A 19,174-nucleotide genomic window follows, 5' to 3' on the forward strand; every position below is an offset into this window, starting at 1 on the left:
GACAAGGAGCTAGATGGCCCATTGACTTCATATGGCCACTCTCATGAAACTAGGCACAATGAACTGCCAGAGAAATTCAAAATCTCAGCTATTGAAAGATCTCCTTCCCCTGACCCCCCGACTTTTTTTGGACAGAGGATGAGAAGGGGAGGGGAGGCGAAGAATTCCCATGGACAAGTACAGTATACTCCAAAACTCCTGTGATGTATATAAAAATAACACCATTCAGATATTCAGAGGCTGTACCTTATATCTCCTTAAATAGTGGGATGACTAATAACCATAACACAACATTAAAAATATTTTTCTTTTCAAGGGTCCTATCCACAGAATTACACTGTCACCCTGTAACTTATTTCATACAAATACACAGGAAAAAGATGCTACCTGAAAATTTTACATCACTCATATTGCTCGTCACAAGACATCAAGAAGGTGACATTTAAAATCAGCAAGGAGCTGAGGAAGTCCTATCTTTCTGTAAGTTTAAAATCCTTCACAGCACAGAATTGTACTCACTCCTCTGCCACACAGAGGAATAGACACGATCCTTCCTAGAATCATTTACTAAAAGAACTGTGCTCTAGAATCAAAATTTTGTAGCCATCATGGTTGAGATGGAAGACCTCAAAATCTGAATCTCAGACTGAAGGCAAAGGGCTCCTAAGGGTCCTACAGGTACAGGATGTCTGGTGAAGATGCTTTACGACAATGGGAGAGAGCCCTCTTGTTGGCATAATTAACCACTTCCATAAGACACAGTAGTTAAGTTGGCAAAAGCAACTCTCCTACTGCCATAGCATACACCAGCAGAAATGCTAGTATGGATTGACTTGTGTCACTCGGGGGTAATTTATGCATAACCCTGAGTGACATAAACTTTGCTAACATACATTACAGTGTAGATATTGCCTAAGTAGCCTAAGTCTGTCTGAAGCTATCACTGACAGGTGAAACATGCCAGTTCATTTCAATATAGTTATATGTTAAATTTATTTACAGACTGATTAAAGATCTTCATTGATATTTCAGTGGTCAATCATTTTAGCAGAAACAAGCAGTTAATGTTTATCCGCCACTGCTGAATGCAGTAGTGGAGTTATGGGTGGCCTAGAGACCGTTAGTTTATATCAAAGGGTTTCAGGAGCATATCATTAGCTCAAGCCACCTCCAGTGTTCCCTATAAGCTGAGCACCTGGGTGGCCACCCAGGAGAGATTCACGTGCCACCGAGCTGATTAGCAGAGCACCCACAACCACCACAGTGGGCAGAAGGTGTTTCTATTGGTGGTGCACATCCACACATGCATTGGTGCACATAATAAAATTTATTCTGCCCATGGATGGAAAAAAATCAGAAGGAACACTGGCCACCACTCAGTGTTCTGGTCCTCTGTGCTCCTTTTGCAGAGCAAGAAAAGATGGAAATGCATGTTGCCTCCAAGCTCAAGCACGTTCTATGGGCTCAAATCCCAAGCCACTTCTCCCAACGTCCCCAGAGTCCCAACTAGTCCTTTAGCCAGTAGCCAAAAGCTATACCTTTCCTTTGACAAATTCCTGCCTTTCCCTAGCAGGAACATTGCCAATACAAGTCCATCAACAAATCTTCAAGTGACTGTTAGGGATGGGGAGGGAGACATTCATAAGAACATACAAGCTGATCTGCGATTAACATTATAACAAACGCCTGTGTGTGAAGGCATGAGGCAGATGGGGTGGGGGCTTACCTTATGCCTCCTTCCTGAGGGTACACACAGCTCAACGTCCCCTATTGCTCTCAGGTACCACTCCCCTGTCACCATGGGAGAGTTGGGAAAGGCTTAAGGGGAAGCAGCTCTGTGTGTTGCCCTACTCCCAGCTGTGTGGAAAAGGGGCAGTGGCTGCACATAGAACTGCTTCTCTCTTCCTACCACAGGCGTTCACAGTTTAGGAGCATCAGAGTTGAGTCTACACATGCATTCCTCTTTCAAAAGAGGACTTCAAATGAAGGAAATAAAAAATGCAAATGAGGCACTGGTTTACATATCTGGTAGCCCTCATTTACATATTCTCCTTTCAAAAGGGCTTCTTTTGAAAGAAAAAAGCAGTGTAGACAGGGCTCTTTCAAAAGTAAACCCCATCTTCGAAAGAACCCTTCTTCCTACTTTGTTTCAGGAAGAAGGAGTTCTTTGCAAGATGGGGTTTACTTCCAAAAGAGCCGCATTTACACTGCTTTTTTTCTTTTGAAAGAATATGTAAATGAGGCACACAGCATGTAAATCTGGACCTCATTTGCATTTTTGATTTCCCTCATTTGCATGCCTCTTTCAAAAGAGGAATGCAAGCGTAGATATAGCTCAGGAGTATGGAGGCTCTGATCTATTTATTTTCATTTAAAAAGAAAAACCTGTTCCTGAATTTACTTGAAGTTGTCAAGGTATGACAACATCTACTGCAGTTGACTGTAAGAAATTTGGGGGGGAGGGTATTGCGGGTACTGCAGAATTTATGCCCAGCAGGCTACAGTATGGTATTAGTAAGCAGAAGGAAACAAGACAGGTACAATTCACTAAACAAAGATCCAATTAAACAATAGGTGGGTGTGAGAGGCATGTTTCAGAGTTTGCTTCATTACATTTTTTAACCCAGCATCCTTTTCCCAAGGAACTAACTGGCAAGATCACCTCCACAGAAGAGAACTCCCCCTTTTACATGTGATTTTCTCACACTTTACACATTTACAGAGAACTTTTCACTCTGCCAGAAAATCATCTTTGTTTTAAAATATTTCAGGAATTCTAAAGATCTGGGGTAAAATTCTGCCCCTAATGAAGTCAATGGGAGTTTTGCCATTGATCTGAATGGGGATTTCATCCATGGATGAAACACACCTGAACCTTGCTGAGAGAGAGCCAAAGAGTTGAATTTTTCTGAGAAGTTGCAAAGAGCCAAACCTCATGTAGAGGACAATTTTTTCTGCTGTGGGATCTTGCTACCCCTTATATTACAAATGGATCTAAAACCCACCCCTTGCCATTAAAATGTGCATATTCATCACTATTCTGTTAATCTCTTATAAGAACTCAGAGTTGAAGCATAGTGTAAGGTGACAACCTGAAGCAACCCAGAGCACAAGATGAATTCCAAAACAAAACAAAAAAATTAATCCCAGATGTGCAGTGAATACTATCAATCAGGTTTTAAGGGGCTTTCCTCAATAACTAACCTAAAATATTAAATATTAAACCTAAAATATTAACTAGTTGCAGTTCACCTTTGAATAGTTTCTGTCTCATTAACAGTTTCCGATAAAAATAAGCATGTCAGATTTCCAGCAGTTCTCGTCAGGTACTTATACAAGCCTATCAAAAGGGTATCTGCATGTTTTCCAGTGGTGCATGAAGTGATGTGAGGCTTCTGTCATGTGTTTCTTTTCTCCTATCTTCTTTTCCCCAGAGATAAAAGTGTATGTGACTGCCTGTCTGGAACAGGGCAGGACACTGGCAAAACTTAAGAGATGGTTGCACTAACTAACGTGTAGATGGTTGATTTGGGGGGAGGTGTTAAGCAGGGGTCCTCAAATACAATTTTTTCTGCACCCTGGAATGGAAGAAGTAAGTGTATATCCCTGCATTGAAAACTAGTTCACTCAGGATAGTTGTTCTCAATCAACAGCCATTGCCTTTTGGGGAAAATCCAACTGGCAGCCATGCCACACTATTTATCAAAGAAACTCACTAATACAGAAGACAAGTTACTGTACTTCCTTTGGGAATAAGCACCTTCTATTTCATGGTGCTGATGACTCCATAGAATCCACATAGAACCCACTTATCCTAAGAGAATTTTAAGAAGCGCCAGTACAATTAAAAATCTGAGTTCTCTCTTTCATGATCTTTTGGGCTGTTCTTATCTCTGATTTTTTCATCTTCTTGCCCTCAGTCTTCTAACCTAAGAGATCTTCTAAATGGAGCACTTTTTGAAGGAGAACAGAAAGGATGTAACCCTCCTCCCGCAGCACAAGGTGAAAAATGTTTTTCTTCACAACGAGAAGACACCTTCTTTTCATCAACTCTGAGAGATTCTACAAACAATACACTAAAGCAAACATTTTACATGCCCAATCAGCTCCAATTTTTGTATTTAATATCCCACTCTATAAAATAATTTATACTATAATTACTCTAATAGTAAGGCTGAATGGAGATGGGCACCTTGGAAGAGTATCCCTGTATCAGAGAAAGAATAATTGTAAGGATGGAGAGATCTCACTGCTGGCCTGTTTGCTCAGCAAAGAAAATCCTGGCAAGTAAAGAACACATGCACAGAATCAGAGATCCGGGAAAACAAGATGAGAAGCAGCCAGCTCAGTTTCATGCTGCAGATTTTTGGCAGACAATCAACTCCTTCTGCTGTTTTTCTTGCAAGCACATCTATCTGTGTAATGTCATCAGATCCAGGGAGGGAGGCAGAGACAGAGAGAGTGACAGTGTTTTATAGGCTGCCAACCTCTCAGCGCATGCTGTTACTATACAAAGGATGTCTAGAAAACCAATGTGCTGTACAGATTCAGAGACTGCACCTCCTCCTAAAAACATCTGCAGGAAGGGAACTGCCCATGGAAAGGAGAAAAGGATTTAATTAAAAGGACTGTTTTCAGCCAGTGAGACAAGGTGGGCAAGGCAATATCTTTTATTGGCCCAACTCCTGTTGGTGACAGAGACAAGCTGTCGAGCTTACACAATGTTCTTTGCCAGACATGAAGAAGAGCTCAGTATCAGCTTGAAAGCTTGTCTCTCTCACCAACAGAAGTTGGTGCAATAAAAGATATTACCTCACCCACTTTGTTTCTTTAATGTCCCAGGACCAACACAGCTACAAAAACACTGCATTCTGTAAATGGATGTTTTGCAATTTGCCTAATTAATGGGGAGGGGGAGGAAATTTATCTTCTAACCTCCCCCTCCCCCCCGCAAAAAAACTTCCTAGTTACATCAGAGACCCCTCACATGCCTCCCACTGACATTTCAGTGCTGCCAAATGCTCATCAAACATCAACATCACCTCTACTGAACACAATTTGGAAAACTGGAACACAATCCTGCTTTGGGAAAGCCTGCTCATGTGACTCGGAAACATGAACCCTGAAACCTTGAAGACACTGAATTAAAATAAAGTACAAACATATACCTAGGTGTTTACTTTGCCTTTATAAAATAATGTATAAACCACCACACTGTGTCTATTAAGAGAACTGCCCTGGGAAAACCACAGCTCTAATATGTTATATTTACTTGCCAGGATTAAGCCACAGCCCATTTATTCTAAGCCACAGCCCATTTATTCAAGTTCAAAATACTCAATGCTATTTCAAAAGAGATTTCCTGCTCAAACTGACCCACAATCTGCCTCATGTGACAGCAACTGCAAGAAGACTGGAACCAAAGAAGTAATGCCCATATCTTAAGAAGAAAATTATTTGGAATGGAAGAAATCATGATCCTGGGAATCTAATCCCAGCCTTCACTACCCTGTCAAAGTCACATCACCTCTATGTCTCACGCTTTGAAAACTATGGTTGAAAAGCACTATCGGGCTACTAAAGAAACATTTTGCAGAGTCTGGTTTGGACAATCATCAGCCAGCAAGAAGTGAAAACACTAGGAACTCCTTAAAATACATTTCTTACCCAAGGAAATAGCATCAGCAGTTTATTTTTAGAATGTATGTGAAGGAAGGTTCCATTGCAATAACGCATTCCTTTATACAGGCCCAACGATGGGCACTTTCATTAGAAGACCCTGACTGAAGTATGTCCCATTCGACAGAAACCAGCGGTCAATATGATTGCTGCCCAGAAGCAAAGTGGTTTGGCTCTTCAGAAGAGGGACATCCAGTGTATATCTACACATGGCACACAAGGCTGAGCTCATGGCAGCTACACCATCACATGAAAGGTTGACCGGAAAAACTACAGAAATGGAGCTGGGTGAGAAATTTCAAACATATAACAACGGGAAACAACGTTTTATTCTTAAATTAAAAGTCTGTTAGGTAGTCATCACAAAGGAACTTTAGTGCATGAAAGATATGCTGATGCTATGATGATATTGACAATATAAATATCTAAGTAAACAGACTTTTTATTTGCAATTCACCTTTGAAACACACCAATTCTAAGCCCACAAAATGAGGCAGAGGTCCTTGGAGTGCTTGTTGATGTGTGTCTTTTTTCATATAGCTGTGACTTCCAAATTCCCATCAGCACTGCATAGCTCTACACATCCTGAATCATCTCAGAACCCCTAGAACAATCTTGCAAGGCGCTATGCCCAACAGAGAAAAAAATCCCAGACTCAGTCAAGTATAACTTCCAGGGCCAGCATGTCCCTGATTCAATTCTAATAGGCACTTTGTTTGCAAAGGTCAGAATCACCTAGGACAGCATTTCCCAAAGAGTGGTCCATGGCCCAGTACCAGTCCTTTGAAAAAAAATACCAGTCCTTAGAAAATATGCAAATTATCGCTATGTACTATTATTGTGAAGTAAATAATAATCAGTGAGCATGTATTCATTTGTCATTTTTATATGCACTTATATTTTTGGGCCACAAAAAACGGTACTGAAAAAAAACAGGTCCCAAGTATATGAAGTTCTAGGAGAACTCTCAGTCTCCATATTATCAGCCAATGAAATATGGAGTTGGGTTCCAATTTCCTAATCTGCAGATCAGATCTGGCCCTTTGATTGACAATTTTAGCAATATTAGTTATTGATAGTGATATGAAGTATCTCTCTACCCAAAACAACATTTTGCAAATATTCCCTGCCTTCCTCCTGTAGAGGAATTTCCCTAATTTTTCAGGAAGGCTATGGTGTCATCTTCATGTGTAGCAAGTCTGAAAACCACAGACGGTCATAACAGAGATTTTTCTGCGAGAGGCCTCAGCCCCATACATCAAGGCAGAAAAATACACCACCACGACCACTGGGAGGCAGTCTGTGCAAGGTCTCTGAAGTGGCTGCTAAACACCAGTGAATTATGCCTTTTTCATTGTTTTTAACAACAAAGGTTTCCTTTGCATATACGTTTTCTCTTAATATATATAAAAAAAGACACACACTAGTATCTACCAATAGCTCTACCAAAAGCCACTACCAACAGCTTTCTAAGGCTTCCCTCCACAGCAATTTTTAACAAAAACTCATGTCTTTTGAACTACAATCATTAATATGTTCAACATAACACAAAACCGTTAGAGACATTCTCCTTACCCCATTGCATGTACTGACAGGACAGAGATCTATTCTACAGCAACAATCCTATGCAGATCTCACCTACTCACCACAGTTTTACTGATGGATAATTAAAAGAATACACAATATTTTAACACATCCAAAAACAAGAGGTATTTTTCTACATGTAGAATAACATAACCTTGTCACCAATGTATCTCTTTGTTGCGGGGTGTACTTTATATAATGTTTACACTACCTCCTGAAGCTTACACAGTACTTTTAGGAGCAGTATGTTCTCTTTTTCTCACATACATTCTCCCAGGGTTCACTACAAGCTTTAAGGGACACAAGGGTTCATCCAAACGCCACCAATACTAAACACTTAGAAAGAAGCCTCGAAGATTTTAAAAATCCATATACCTGAGACTGCTTTGCATTCTTTAATTGTTTTTTAAATATCCCACAACAAACAATTTCACAACCCCTCAAAAGGAGGTGCTATGCAAAAGAACTTGAGACTTGTAAAACCAGAATGGACCAAACCCTAGAAGGCAAGGGAAAGGAGAAAGAATAGGTTACTTTTTCTATGATTCAAAGCACCCCTGTAATGCCAGCATTATCCTTTTATAGATGAGTAAACAGTGGTGCTGTCACCACTTTGTAGTGGTGGAGAGGCTTGTGTGATTCAATGACCTTGAGAGGGATGCTGCCTGAAGTCATGCACTCCCTCATGGTCACCCATGGCAGAATGGTCAAGAGTGAGGCTCCAAACTGGGATCCAAGAAGTTCTCAACAGCAAAGCAGACAGAGGATAAATGCACAGCAGTGGTGAAACTGTTGTGTAATATTAGAATGGCTGTGAGGGCAAATGAAGGCTGCAACTGATCAAGGATTTCAAATCATCATGGTGCCCATGGCACTGGCTTCAAGCCCTCTCTCTCTCTCAAGGACAGCATGGTGACTGTTGTACACCAGTACACCCAATTTAAAAGAAAACCCACAAAGACATCTTCCAGTTTGGCGAAAACTGAGGACCAGAGGCACAGGAGGAAGGAGAGAGACTGGCTTTCAGACATTGTAAACAGCCTCCTGCTGTAGCTAGAAACATCTGTCCTCAATGTAATAGAACTTGCTCAAGGATAGGTTTTATCACCTACCTGTGGATCCAAAACTCAGCAATGAGCGATCACCATCAGAATTAAATTGCCCAGTACCCACAGAGTCAGTGAACTAACTAACAGAACTCAAAAGAGTCCAAACTTGTTCCAGTCCCACATTAAACAATGCTCTATGTATCCAGCTGCACAATGAGATATGGAATTTGTTTTGTCCAATTAATTGTTAAAAATACGACAAACTGATAAGTATGGACAAATTGAGAAAATACAGGTGATTCAGAAGATTCACATGTTCTGTATAGATCTAATACTGTCTACACTACCTATAGGGAACCCTCTTTAGCAGTCTACAGGCTTTATTGTATTGTGAAAGAAGGGGGTCCCTAACCACTGTTAGACCTCAGATACTGAAACAGTCTCCAAACTAACACCAGTCCTGCAGTATCCCACTGGATATGCAAAGCAGGACTGGCATCTGCGCCACAGAAGGTGTTCACGTAAGCTACAAGAGCACTTAAGTGATAAACATTTTCACTGTAGTTCTCAGATTTTAACATAAGGGACAAAACACTCTTCTAAATAAATTGGAAGGGAAATTAACACTACTTCTAATAACTCTCTAGGTCAAATTTAGTTCAAGATCATCTGGAAATATAAACAGCAATACACACCTGCCTTCCTTCTCTGCACCAAGAGCAGAGGTCAAAGCAATCAGCAACCTTATTTCACGCACAGCATTTGTATAGCCAGATTTTCTACATGTAGCACATCAAGTATTTCTTCTTAATACAAATTCAGAATTTTGCTTTGGATAAAATAGGACTGTGGCCTATTAGCCAAAGTTTAAACCATTCTTAATTAGCTCATTTCAACCAAACAGCAACATTCAGGGAGTGGAAAAGTTAAGACAGTGTACCAACTTAGCTAGGAACCTGAAGGAGAGTTGGTGACCTGCTGAATTGCTGTTTGTTCTTGTTTTGTTTTGTTCTTGCTGTTGTTTTTTAACACCAGAATCAAGCTCTTGTGTACTTAGCAACATACACCAGCACCCACCCTCCCAGTCTGTCCATATTTTAAAGCTTTCTGTGATAAAGTTCCTTCAGGGATGTGTCATTCCACATCCACATGCAGGACCAATTTAATTTTGTCAAAGACTGGTATCCTGTATTCTACTCCTATGGAAACTGCATCAGAATATGACGTTTAGAACCCATGTTTTTCTAACATGCACAGTTGACACAACTGTATCACCAAAACACCATGTCTTACTACCCTGTGGATTTTTTTTTTAAATCACCAATATTCCAGGTTCAGCCATTCCCTTTCACAAAGTCTCACATAACCTGTGCTGCTCTCATGTTCCATTGTCTCTTGCTAATATCAAGGAAAACCAAAAACAGTGCATTTCTTACACATTTGCTCTTATGAATTACTTCACCTGTTCATTAATCAAGTTCAAAATAATTTGTTGGCACTTAGGTTTCCAGAGTTACACAGTGCAGATGGAGGCCATCTGTTAGAAGCTATGACTTTCCTGTCAGAGGAGAACAGTCTCCCCTTTTCAAGGAACAAACTGGAAGAGAGCAAATTCTAATCCTGCTCCAGCTGGGAGCCAATGCCAGCACAACTACACTTCCAAGTCTAATTGCATCACTGTAGCTGCTGCAGACCCTTTGTGTACAGTCTCCAGCAAAAAAAATAATCCACTTACAACTTTACTTACTAGCAATGGAACTGTGTCCCAAGACACAGAACAGGCATTTATTTTTTAAAGATTCTGCAGTACAGCAAGGGCATCAGCAGCTATCATGTGCATAAAGCTGCCCCCTCCCCCCCCCCAAAAAAAAAATATCCATCATGCATAGCTGCCTCTGATGTAAATTTTCTTGGATAAATGAATTTAGTTTCAACTCCGACAGTCATCGTATAGTGGCCTAAAGTTACCTCTGTGCCGACTGCAATAGGGCAGGACAGACCCATGCGAACAAGACCTTATCTGTGTGGTGTCCACTATATTCTTTAAGACAAGTGACAATCCTATAGTGCTACAGACAGATACAAATAGCTGCTAGTTTGCTTACTAATTTTGTACAGCCATATCAGATATGTTCCTTATGGCAAACAGATTACTACTGCCCTTTAAAGTAAACACTTCTCCCATGACAGTATTCAGTAACAGAAATTCTCCTGCTCCTCAGTGCTGGTACTGCTTCTGTGCAATTCTGCGATTACAGGGAGCTCTCCTGCACAATAGCCTTTAAATATCTGCAGACTAGCATAGCCTTCTGTACTTTTAACTTACATAAGAAGAATTCCAAGGAAAGTAGAAATTGGACTCAATTAACACAAGGGGTATACCAGTACAAGTACTTCCAGGTGCTTTTAAAGACTGACCCATTTGGCACTCAAGCCAGAAAAGCCAGCTTCCTCACTAGAACAACAAGAAGTCCTTTGGCACCTTATAGACTAACAGAACATCTGTTAGTCCACAAGGTGGCACAGGACTTCTTGTTCTTGAATATACAGACTAACAGAGGTACCTCTCTGATATTTCCTCACTAGTATATTTATAATGCAATATAAATTGTGTTGGACTTCTATAAACCAGACTTTCCTTGTCCAACAACATCCTTGGTCTAGCATCCCTGGTCCAGCATCCAAGGCTGCAGCACTCACAGGGAAAAGCTGGCGGGGGGCATGCTCAGTAACTAGTTCCCGACCCTCCCAGAGCTTCCAGAACACTGCAACTACCTCATTTGCATTGTTCAAGCTCCAGGAGGGAGGGAAGGAGAGGTAGAAGCAGGTACTGGAGGAGTGTTGGGGGCACTCTGGGGAAGAGGCAGGATGGCTGCACAGCCCCATGGCTGAGGGGCTAGGTTGCTGGTCACCAGTTGTGGGTTTCGACAGCTGCCCTTCCTCTTCTCTCTAGCATCTGCACCCCTATTCCCACTCTGTCAATGCTGACCCCTCTGCTTAATCCAAAGAGGAGCCCCACAGCTGGTGGTATCAGAGAGGCAGCACTGACCTCCACAGGATGGCAAATTCCCTGGTTCAGGACCTGACTGGTGCTGAAGTGTTTCAACCTGTACAGATTGGAAACCATAATCCCAGGGCCATCTCTTGACCCTAGGCCCCATCCCAACCCTGCTTCCTCTTGCCCCTGCTTTCTCTCTGCCACAATTCTGCCCTTTCTCCAAAGCCCTCGACCTCTCCAAGGTGGAGTGAAGCTAGCTACTTTAAGTGAAACAATGTTAAGCAAATCCACTTTCCCCATAAAAATTAATGTAATTGGGAAGGGAGATCAGGTTCCATGGATTTTTTTCAGCAGGCAAAAGGCAGTATGTACAGTATAAGATTTAAACAATTTAATACTGTATAAAGTAATGATGATGGTGAAGCTTGGCTGAGGTGGTGGCATCAGAAGACACAATATTTGCGAGGGAATACCTTGCTATATCAATACCCCTTGCCATCCCCAACCAGTAACTAGTACTCAGCTGAACCCTCACAGATAAACATGTTGCTACTGCAGTCTCAAACTCTAGAGTGGGAAATGGGGGAGAATGGGGAATGAACCCCAAGCCTGCTGTCCAAATCTGGCCCACAGCTTGCTTGGCTCCAGCCCCCAAGGCTTAGGACTCCCCTCTCCAGCATCTGGCCTGCTGTGGGGTGGGGGTGTGGAGTCGCAAGCCTCACAGGCCAAAGTCAGGTGAGCTGGGTCCAGATTCAGCCCACAGGTCCAGCTGGAAGGGGCAGAAGCAGCTTTGAGCTGCGCAATCTGCATGCAGCTGCTGCTGCCCTCCCTCCCCCATCTTGGGGAACGAAAGCACATTGCTGCCTGCAGGCTTGCTACCCACCATTCTCATTGGCCAGAATTGCTGGACACTGTGCTAAATGGGCTATTGGTCTGACCCCATATGGCTGTTCTTAGAATAACTACTCCATTCTTCCTTCTCCTTTGCTGACTTCTGCTCATGCGTTGCTGTGGGTGGCTAGGCAGGCTAAGAGCCTTCTCCCCACCCTCACCCAGAGGTGCCCCTGTTAAGCTGACAGCCACATGGCTGGGGGAAGGCAGAGAGAAGCAGCCAGGAAACTGACCAGCCCTAGTGGGCTGGTCAGTTTCCCAGGTTCCACAAGCAGCCTGGAGACAGGAACCAGGCTGTCCCCTGGTTCACACTCCCTGCCACTCTGGGAGCCAGGAAACTGGTCAGCCCTCATGGGCTGGTCAGTTCCCCGGCTCCTGCTGCCTGGTTCCCATCTCTCCCAACTTGCGTGAAACTTGAGTTATGTGGGGGTTGCGAGAAACGCAACCCCCATGTAACTCAAGGCTCTACTGTATGTGTCCATTTAATGTTTTGAGACCTTGGAACCATGGAAGTACAGGCTGAACATCTCTCGTCTGGCACCCTCAGCACCTGACTGGTGCCAAATGAGCGACTTTGCTGGACCATGGGAGGTCAATATTGTCTAACAGCACTACCAACACTTTCACTGATTACTGGTCTCTTAGACATTTAGGGGCAAATTACAGCTAAATAGCAGCACAGAGCATTGGGAACCAGGACTGGTCACTGGAAATAAACTTTATGGGACCACAGGAAACTTGGCCACTTATCATGGGTGTGGCTGTTTAGCTAACTAAAATCATTCCAGCTTATGGATGTTGCCAGACAGAGTGCCAGACTAGTGAGATTCAACCTGTTGTGTTTTATACCCACTGTTGCTAGGAAAGAATAATGTCAAAAACTGCACTATGACTAGGTAACAAGTATGCTGTGAAGAATGCTTTTCAGATAGAACACCACAATGTTACCATTACCTTGTTTGTGGAAATCACTTGTTTTATTTAAATTATGAGCTTGGAGCAGTGACCTTACATGTTATGTTTTCACAGCGCCTAGCACGGTGAATATGGGGTCTGTAAGCACTACCACACTCTGAATAATAATAATCAGTGCTTTTTTGATAAATCTTCACAGTGGATGAACAGCCTTAAACTAGAAACCCATGGTCAGATGTAACAGGTAATTAAGAAAGCAATTCAGTCCATTAGCCAGAAAAAAGTGGTTTTCTCTTCTTTTTTCCCCCAAAGTTGCTTATATTGAGATTTGTCAATACCCAGAGAAGACTTACTTTTGAAACATTCCAATTCCCTTTTCATACATCCTCTGTCAAAAGTTAGTGCCCCGTATTAGAAATTTCCCAGTATTAATCATGTTACATAACACTTTCTTCATATGCACACAAATTTACTTAGATATTAGTTACTATTTACATTTCACAATTCAGTCAAATTAATCACAAAGCTCAAACAAGTGCTCTTAGAAGAAATTAACCTTTGTTGCTAGGCAATTGCAAACTTTTGTACATGAAGATATACAAGGTAAAAAAAAAACAACAGGGAGGACAGAAATTCATTAGGTCATAAATAAAACAACCTTAAAACAGCCACATCAACCAAGCCCTATTTATCCCAGAACGTTTTATCCTATTGCTCTCCAAAGTCCTTTTCTTGCACCAAAGACAAGCCTACCCCAACATAAAATAGGGACAATAGAAGCTACAGACTAAACTATAGGGAAGCAAATGACAATATCGTGCATTTATTAGGGAAACAAAATCAAGTAGAAGGACAGAACTTTAAAACTTAAAGCTGTCTATAATTAACAATCATCAAGTATAGCTATCCAAACCTCAGTGCTGAATTCTGCCCTGAAAATCTATTTCAAAACCTAAATAATGTTTCTGGGAGACTCAGACACTGCAGTTGTATTAATCCATGAAGTTAAAGGTTATGTTTAGGTCTTTCCTTACCTTGAATGCTGTAATGTAGTATAAAAAGGATGCTTGACTAAAATTTTAATTTTGCAAAAAAAACTTTTACTAAACCAATATCAAATTTTCAGCAGTTTTCTTTACATGTCAATAAAAACATTTTTAAACAAGTGTTCCCCTGGAGTGTCTGCAACCCTATCGAAACTGCACTTAACATGAGAACCTGAAAGTGAAATTGAACAGAAGCTCATAAGAAAAAGATGCTTGTTTTTCAATTTCACTGTTCAATCTATGAGAAATGCATATGTGAATCGCATAAAATGTAAATTAGATTTATCAAGTATTCTGCTTTTAACTTACAGCATTACTGATAGCTTTAAAATTGCCAGGTAAAATGTTCTAAAATAAATGCCCACAGCTGACTCCTAAACACACCTGTAAGCATCTTAATAAGTACCGTGCATTCAAAGATGCTGAATACCTGCATTTACTGACTTCAGATTAATCTCTTATTACTAAGCAAACTGAATGGCAGACCAGCATCACCCAGATGACTAAAAATTGCTTTAGGATGCTAAACTTGGACCATATGATACTTTAACCTGGCATCATTCCTTTAACATTTATTTACGTACAATAAAAGGTTAAACAGAAGTCGAGAAACCTTTATTTGTAGTTTTTCTAAACTGACTGACATTTAACTATTGCAAATAAGTGTTATACAATTAACAAACTTCTAAAAACATAGGTGAGATTGATAGCCCAGGGGACTGACACCGAGTATACTGAGCCTTTCACATCTGGATTGCTAGTTAAAATCCTGCCTCAAAGAGCAGTGGATGAAAGTTACCACACATGGTCCACAAGGGAAATAAATTGCGTCTCAGGTCAATTCCTACTAGACAGGTCCTCACACTCAAAGAGTATGATTACACTGCAATTAAGTGCCTAAGGCTCAGCCTGAACATCTACACTCAAATAAAGGTCCCAGAGCCTGAGCCCCGCAAGCCCCAGCCAGACCATATGAGTCAACTGTGGGTGTTTAACTTCAGTGTCAACATAGTCTCAGTTGTGATTTTCCAGTAATTAATACCTTTCTGGAAAGCAATTCTATGGCCTGAACTGGGTATGGAAACTGAGCTCTTTACTCAACCTCAGATGCAGTCTCACTGTGTCATATTCAGAGACTAAAAGGGGAACCCTTTACCACCATTACTCATGCTGTATTTGTTCTGTGGATAAAGGAACTAAAGTCTCTGGTGCTTACAATAAAAATACAATTCATTCAAACCAAAGGGCAACAGAAACAAACAAAAACAAAAGTCTCTCTCAACCTTCAACATTTAAATAATTTATTTAAGGATTGCCATGCTGGCATCTGTTGTAACTGTTACTGCATCAGACAAAAAGTTGGATGCCCTGCCTTTGTCACCTCACAAGTACATCCTTCCCAGTCAAACAAATGTCTCATGGCTTTAACTATATAATGACCTGCAGCCCAATTAAAACTGGCAAAACTTTGAAGATGTGCTTAAGAAACACTCCCTGACAGGCAATAATGACCCTAGTGTAGCTAGCTAGAAACTCAGCACGAGTCATGCACTATATGCCAGGAGTATTTGAAGAGAAACATTTTGGGTGGAGTTCAAGAAGAAACAGGGCTCAAGTCAGCAGAACTGGTCATTGCAGTTTTCTTCAGCACATGGCCATGTGAATTTTGTCACAGCTCCAACTTACAAAAGTTACAGCAGAAACCCCAGATCTGAACTGTTACAAGAAGTTCATGTGTTTGTAATTCCAAAGGAGACTGGACATTTTTAACATCTTGATTAAAATTTTCAAGTTTTACTAGGGGTTATAATTGGGGAACAAAAAATATAATATATGGGATCTGTGGTATTCCATATTCTCCTTCACTGCATTTACACAACCTTATGTTATCCTGTATCTCTCTCTATCACTCTTCAACCTCATTTTAAGTCACTGTCATGGAATAACCCCACTGAAGGATCCTACACGTGCCACAGTATTAGGATGCAACCAGCTCCAGAGCCTAGACATTCTCTCTCAGGGTACAACTTCACTTACAGGGAAGATCAACCTGGCTGCAGTTGATCTTCTGGAGTTTGACTTAGTGTATCTAACACAGACATGCTAAATTGAACTTCCATGGCACCTGTGTCAGCACTGGTACTCCTGCCCCTTGTTAGGAGTAAAGGAAGTCAATGGGAGAGATTTTCTGTTGACCTCCCCCTGTGTCAACTCAATCTATGTAATACTCATAGCTGGACTTTGCATATTTTGTTTTTCCCTGGACTTTTCTGTTTTTCCCTCCTAGTGTAGACCTGGCCTCCTACTGTAAAACCTGACACTAAGGTATATTACAGTTTCCCACTGTTACTACCATTGCTTCAGCTGCTACTGGTTTTAACGTTTGTGTACAGTGACCATTAATGTAACTCTTTTGGTATAGTAACTGACCTTTTTAAAGTAGTACAAAAAACTGTGTAGACCAGACATTACTAACAGTAAGAGCATAACCTAGACTGGACAGAGCTCCAGGAACTGCGAGAATTAAGTACACAGTTCCTTAATCCTACTCAATGCAGGTCTATGTCTCACAGTGCTGAACGTAATTGTGTTCTATTTACAATAGTGCTCCTATCTGTATAATCACTGATGGCTCTTTATTAGTGGTAACAGTAGTGAGAAAGTTTAGAAAAGAAACTTCACGTCACCAAGGGCTCAGAAAGCTTGCCAGATCACAGGAAAGAACACTGTCTGGAGTGTGAAGCTGACTAGAGAAGCACTGAGAGCTCATCAGTAATAAAAAGAAGTCAACAACAAGACCTCCTACCCTGCAGAGTTGGAAATAATTTAGACAGTAGCGTGGACGGAAGAAAGTCACTTTCAGCACTGGTGCAGAAAGTATAAGAGACTTACAGCGCAACGGGACCCTCTATTGATAATTCTTGTCTTTATTTGAAAATAAACTGGATGACATACTAAAACCAGTTGCAGAACAGAGGTAAGAGAGGAACTGACTGGGTGTCAATTTCATTCTGCCAACTTGACCTTGAAGTTGGAAAAGCCAAAAATCTTATACAATAAGAGGAGTAGAAAGAACCAAGCCACAAATATGCAGAGAAAAGGAAATACTGAAATACAGAAGTGTTTCATTTTAAAATGACTCTATACCAGAGTTTATTATATAGTACAAATAACTAGCTGTCGCTAAGATACATTAAGTGTTCATTTCACTACTACCATATCTTCCACCCCATCCCCTGCTTGTTCTATCCACCTGTTGACTTTATATAAACTAAAACTAAATTTGTTGAAGCAAGAACTGTCATTCCTTGTGTGCACTGAATGCACTCAGCACTATAAAGCTGAGATAGCTGACTGGGGTTTGTAGACGCTATCACAGTACATATAATAAAATAATGCCTCTGAAGTAGTGAGTTGGGCTGGTAGCCAAATGACACAAAATAAAGCCTTGATTTTCTTCTTCTTTTTTATAATCTAATTTGAAAGTGTGACGGGAAAATATGCTGCTTTTCCAAATGATACAAGTGGCATTAAAAATGATACATACACAACCTTTTATTGGTAGAGAATCTCTGACCAACCCCTTGATTTCACACCATGAATATTGGGGTACCTAGTTTGTTATTTGCCATTTCCAAGTGTCAGGCACAAATTACCAACCATGCTCATGCTCAGAAACCACAAGGAAACAGAACTATTCACTTGCTGCACAGTTGTTAAAATCTCTCGCCCATTTTTAACTTACCAATTACACATTAAAGAGAGTGACCTCAAATTTTGAGCCTGTATCACCATTTTTCATCAGCTCCAGGGATGTGTAGGTGTATACTTGGCTCTTACCTTATCCTTTTCATGGGGAAGAAGCGACACTGGAGGCAGACAGGAAAGAGACTCACAACTCTCTTTCCCCTCACCACTGGCAGCTGCTTTAGTGTTGAGTTGGTACAAAGGTCCCTCTTTGAGGAGTCTGCCATGGCCAACAGCACGCTTGACAGCCAATCGCAATTGCTGGTGAAAGACGGAGGTGCCACTACCTCCAAACAATGCAGACACATCCTTCTGACCTTTCAAAAACCGTTCAATATTCTTCAAGGATGAACCACTGGACTCTGCCAAGCCCTCAATTGCCCGTTTGATCAGTTTATTCCAGTCCACATTTGGTTTACCATCCAACTTGCCATGGTTTCGAGGTTTAGGAAGTGCTATTCTCCCAGGATTATCAGGATCCTTGTAGGAGTTGAGACCTTTGTTGGAGACTTTTAATATAGTTCCATCTTTAACACTTAATTCTAGTTGTTCCAGAACAGTTTTACGGTCCAAACCATGAGACGAAGATACTGCATTGCATATCCTCTCCTCTGAAGGGCGCTGTTTTTGCTTCTTCACCTTTTTGATCGCCTCCAAAATCCACTCCGTATACAGCGGGTTAGCGAGTTTTACCATGGTGATAAATTCTGTATATCCATAGAGTCGTTATCCTTTATCCCGATGCTGAAAAAGCTTCACACCATGGGAAAACAGATATTTGGAGGATGAAAACCAGTTAACCATAGCATACACGTTTTTTGATCTGAATTATCCTCTCTTTTTCAGACATCAATTTTTTACACTGAAAGTAGAAAAATGATGTATTCTGTTAGGAATTTCTTCATGCTTCAATAAACCCAACAGCAGCTCCTGAGCAAGGTTTTCACAAAGTTGAAAGTTCATCACATCTCACCACAACTTCAGATTTCCAATCTCACAACTGAAAAACTGGAACATTAAATCTGAAAGAAAAATGAGAAAACAGTCACATCCACAAAGAAAGTCACAACTATCCTATTCCAGTTGGTATATTCACAAATATACAATCATATCTTAAATTCTTCTAATCCTTCACTCAAGGTTGGTAGCACTTTCTGTGATAATACTGAGGTAACGCTTAGCCTATGTCCTCCCTTAAAAAAGAAATTGAACTGTACATTGAGAAAGGTAAAAGTGCAAAATCTGACTGGAGACAAAGCACCATG

General features: G+C 41.1%; 1 protein-coding gene across 1 annotated transcript in view; it reads right to left on the reverse strand.

Moving 5' to 3' along the window:
• The window catches only part of KAT6A (lysine acetyltransferase 6A), a 66,335-nt gene that overhangs the window by 45,858 nt on the left and 1,303 nt on the right, over positions 1–19,174 (reverse strand). The window contains exon 2 of the mRNA XM_074982022.1: positions 18,003–18,931. Within this exon, the coding sequence (XP_074838123.1) occupies positions 18,003–18,605 (603 nt within the window). The 5' untranslated portion in view covers positions 18,606–18,931. The remainder of the gene's footprint in view (positions 1–18,002; positions 18,932–19,174) is intronic.

The sequence above is a fragment of the Carettochelys insculpta genome, chromosome 31 (genome assembly GCF_033958435.1).
Source record: "Carettochelys insculpta isolate YL-2023 chromosome 31, ASM3395843v1, whole genome shotgun sequence".
Lineage (NCBI taxonomy): Eukaryota > Metazoa > Chordata > Testudines > Carettochelyidae > Carettochelys > Carettochelys insculpta.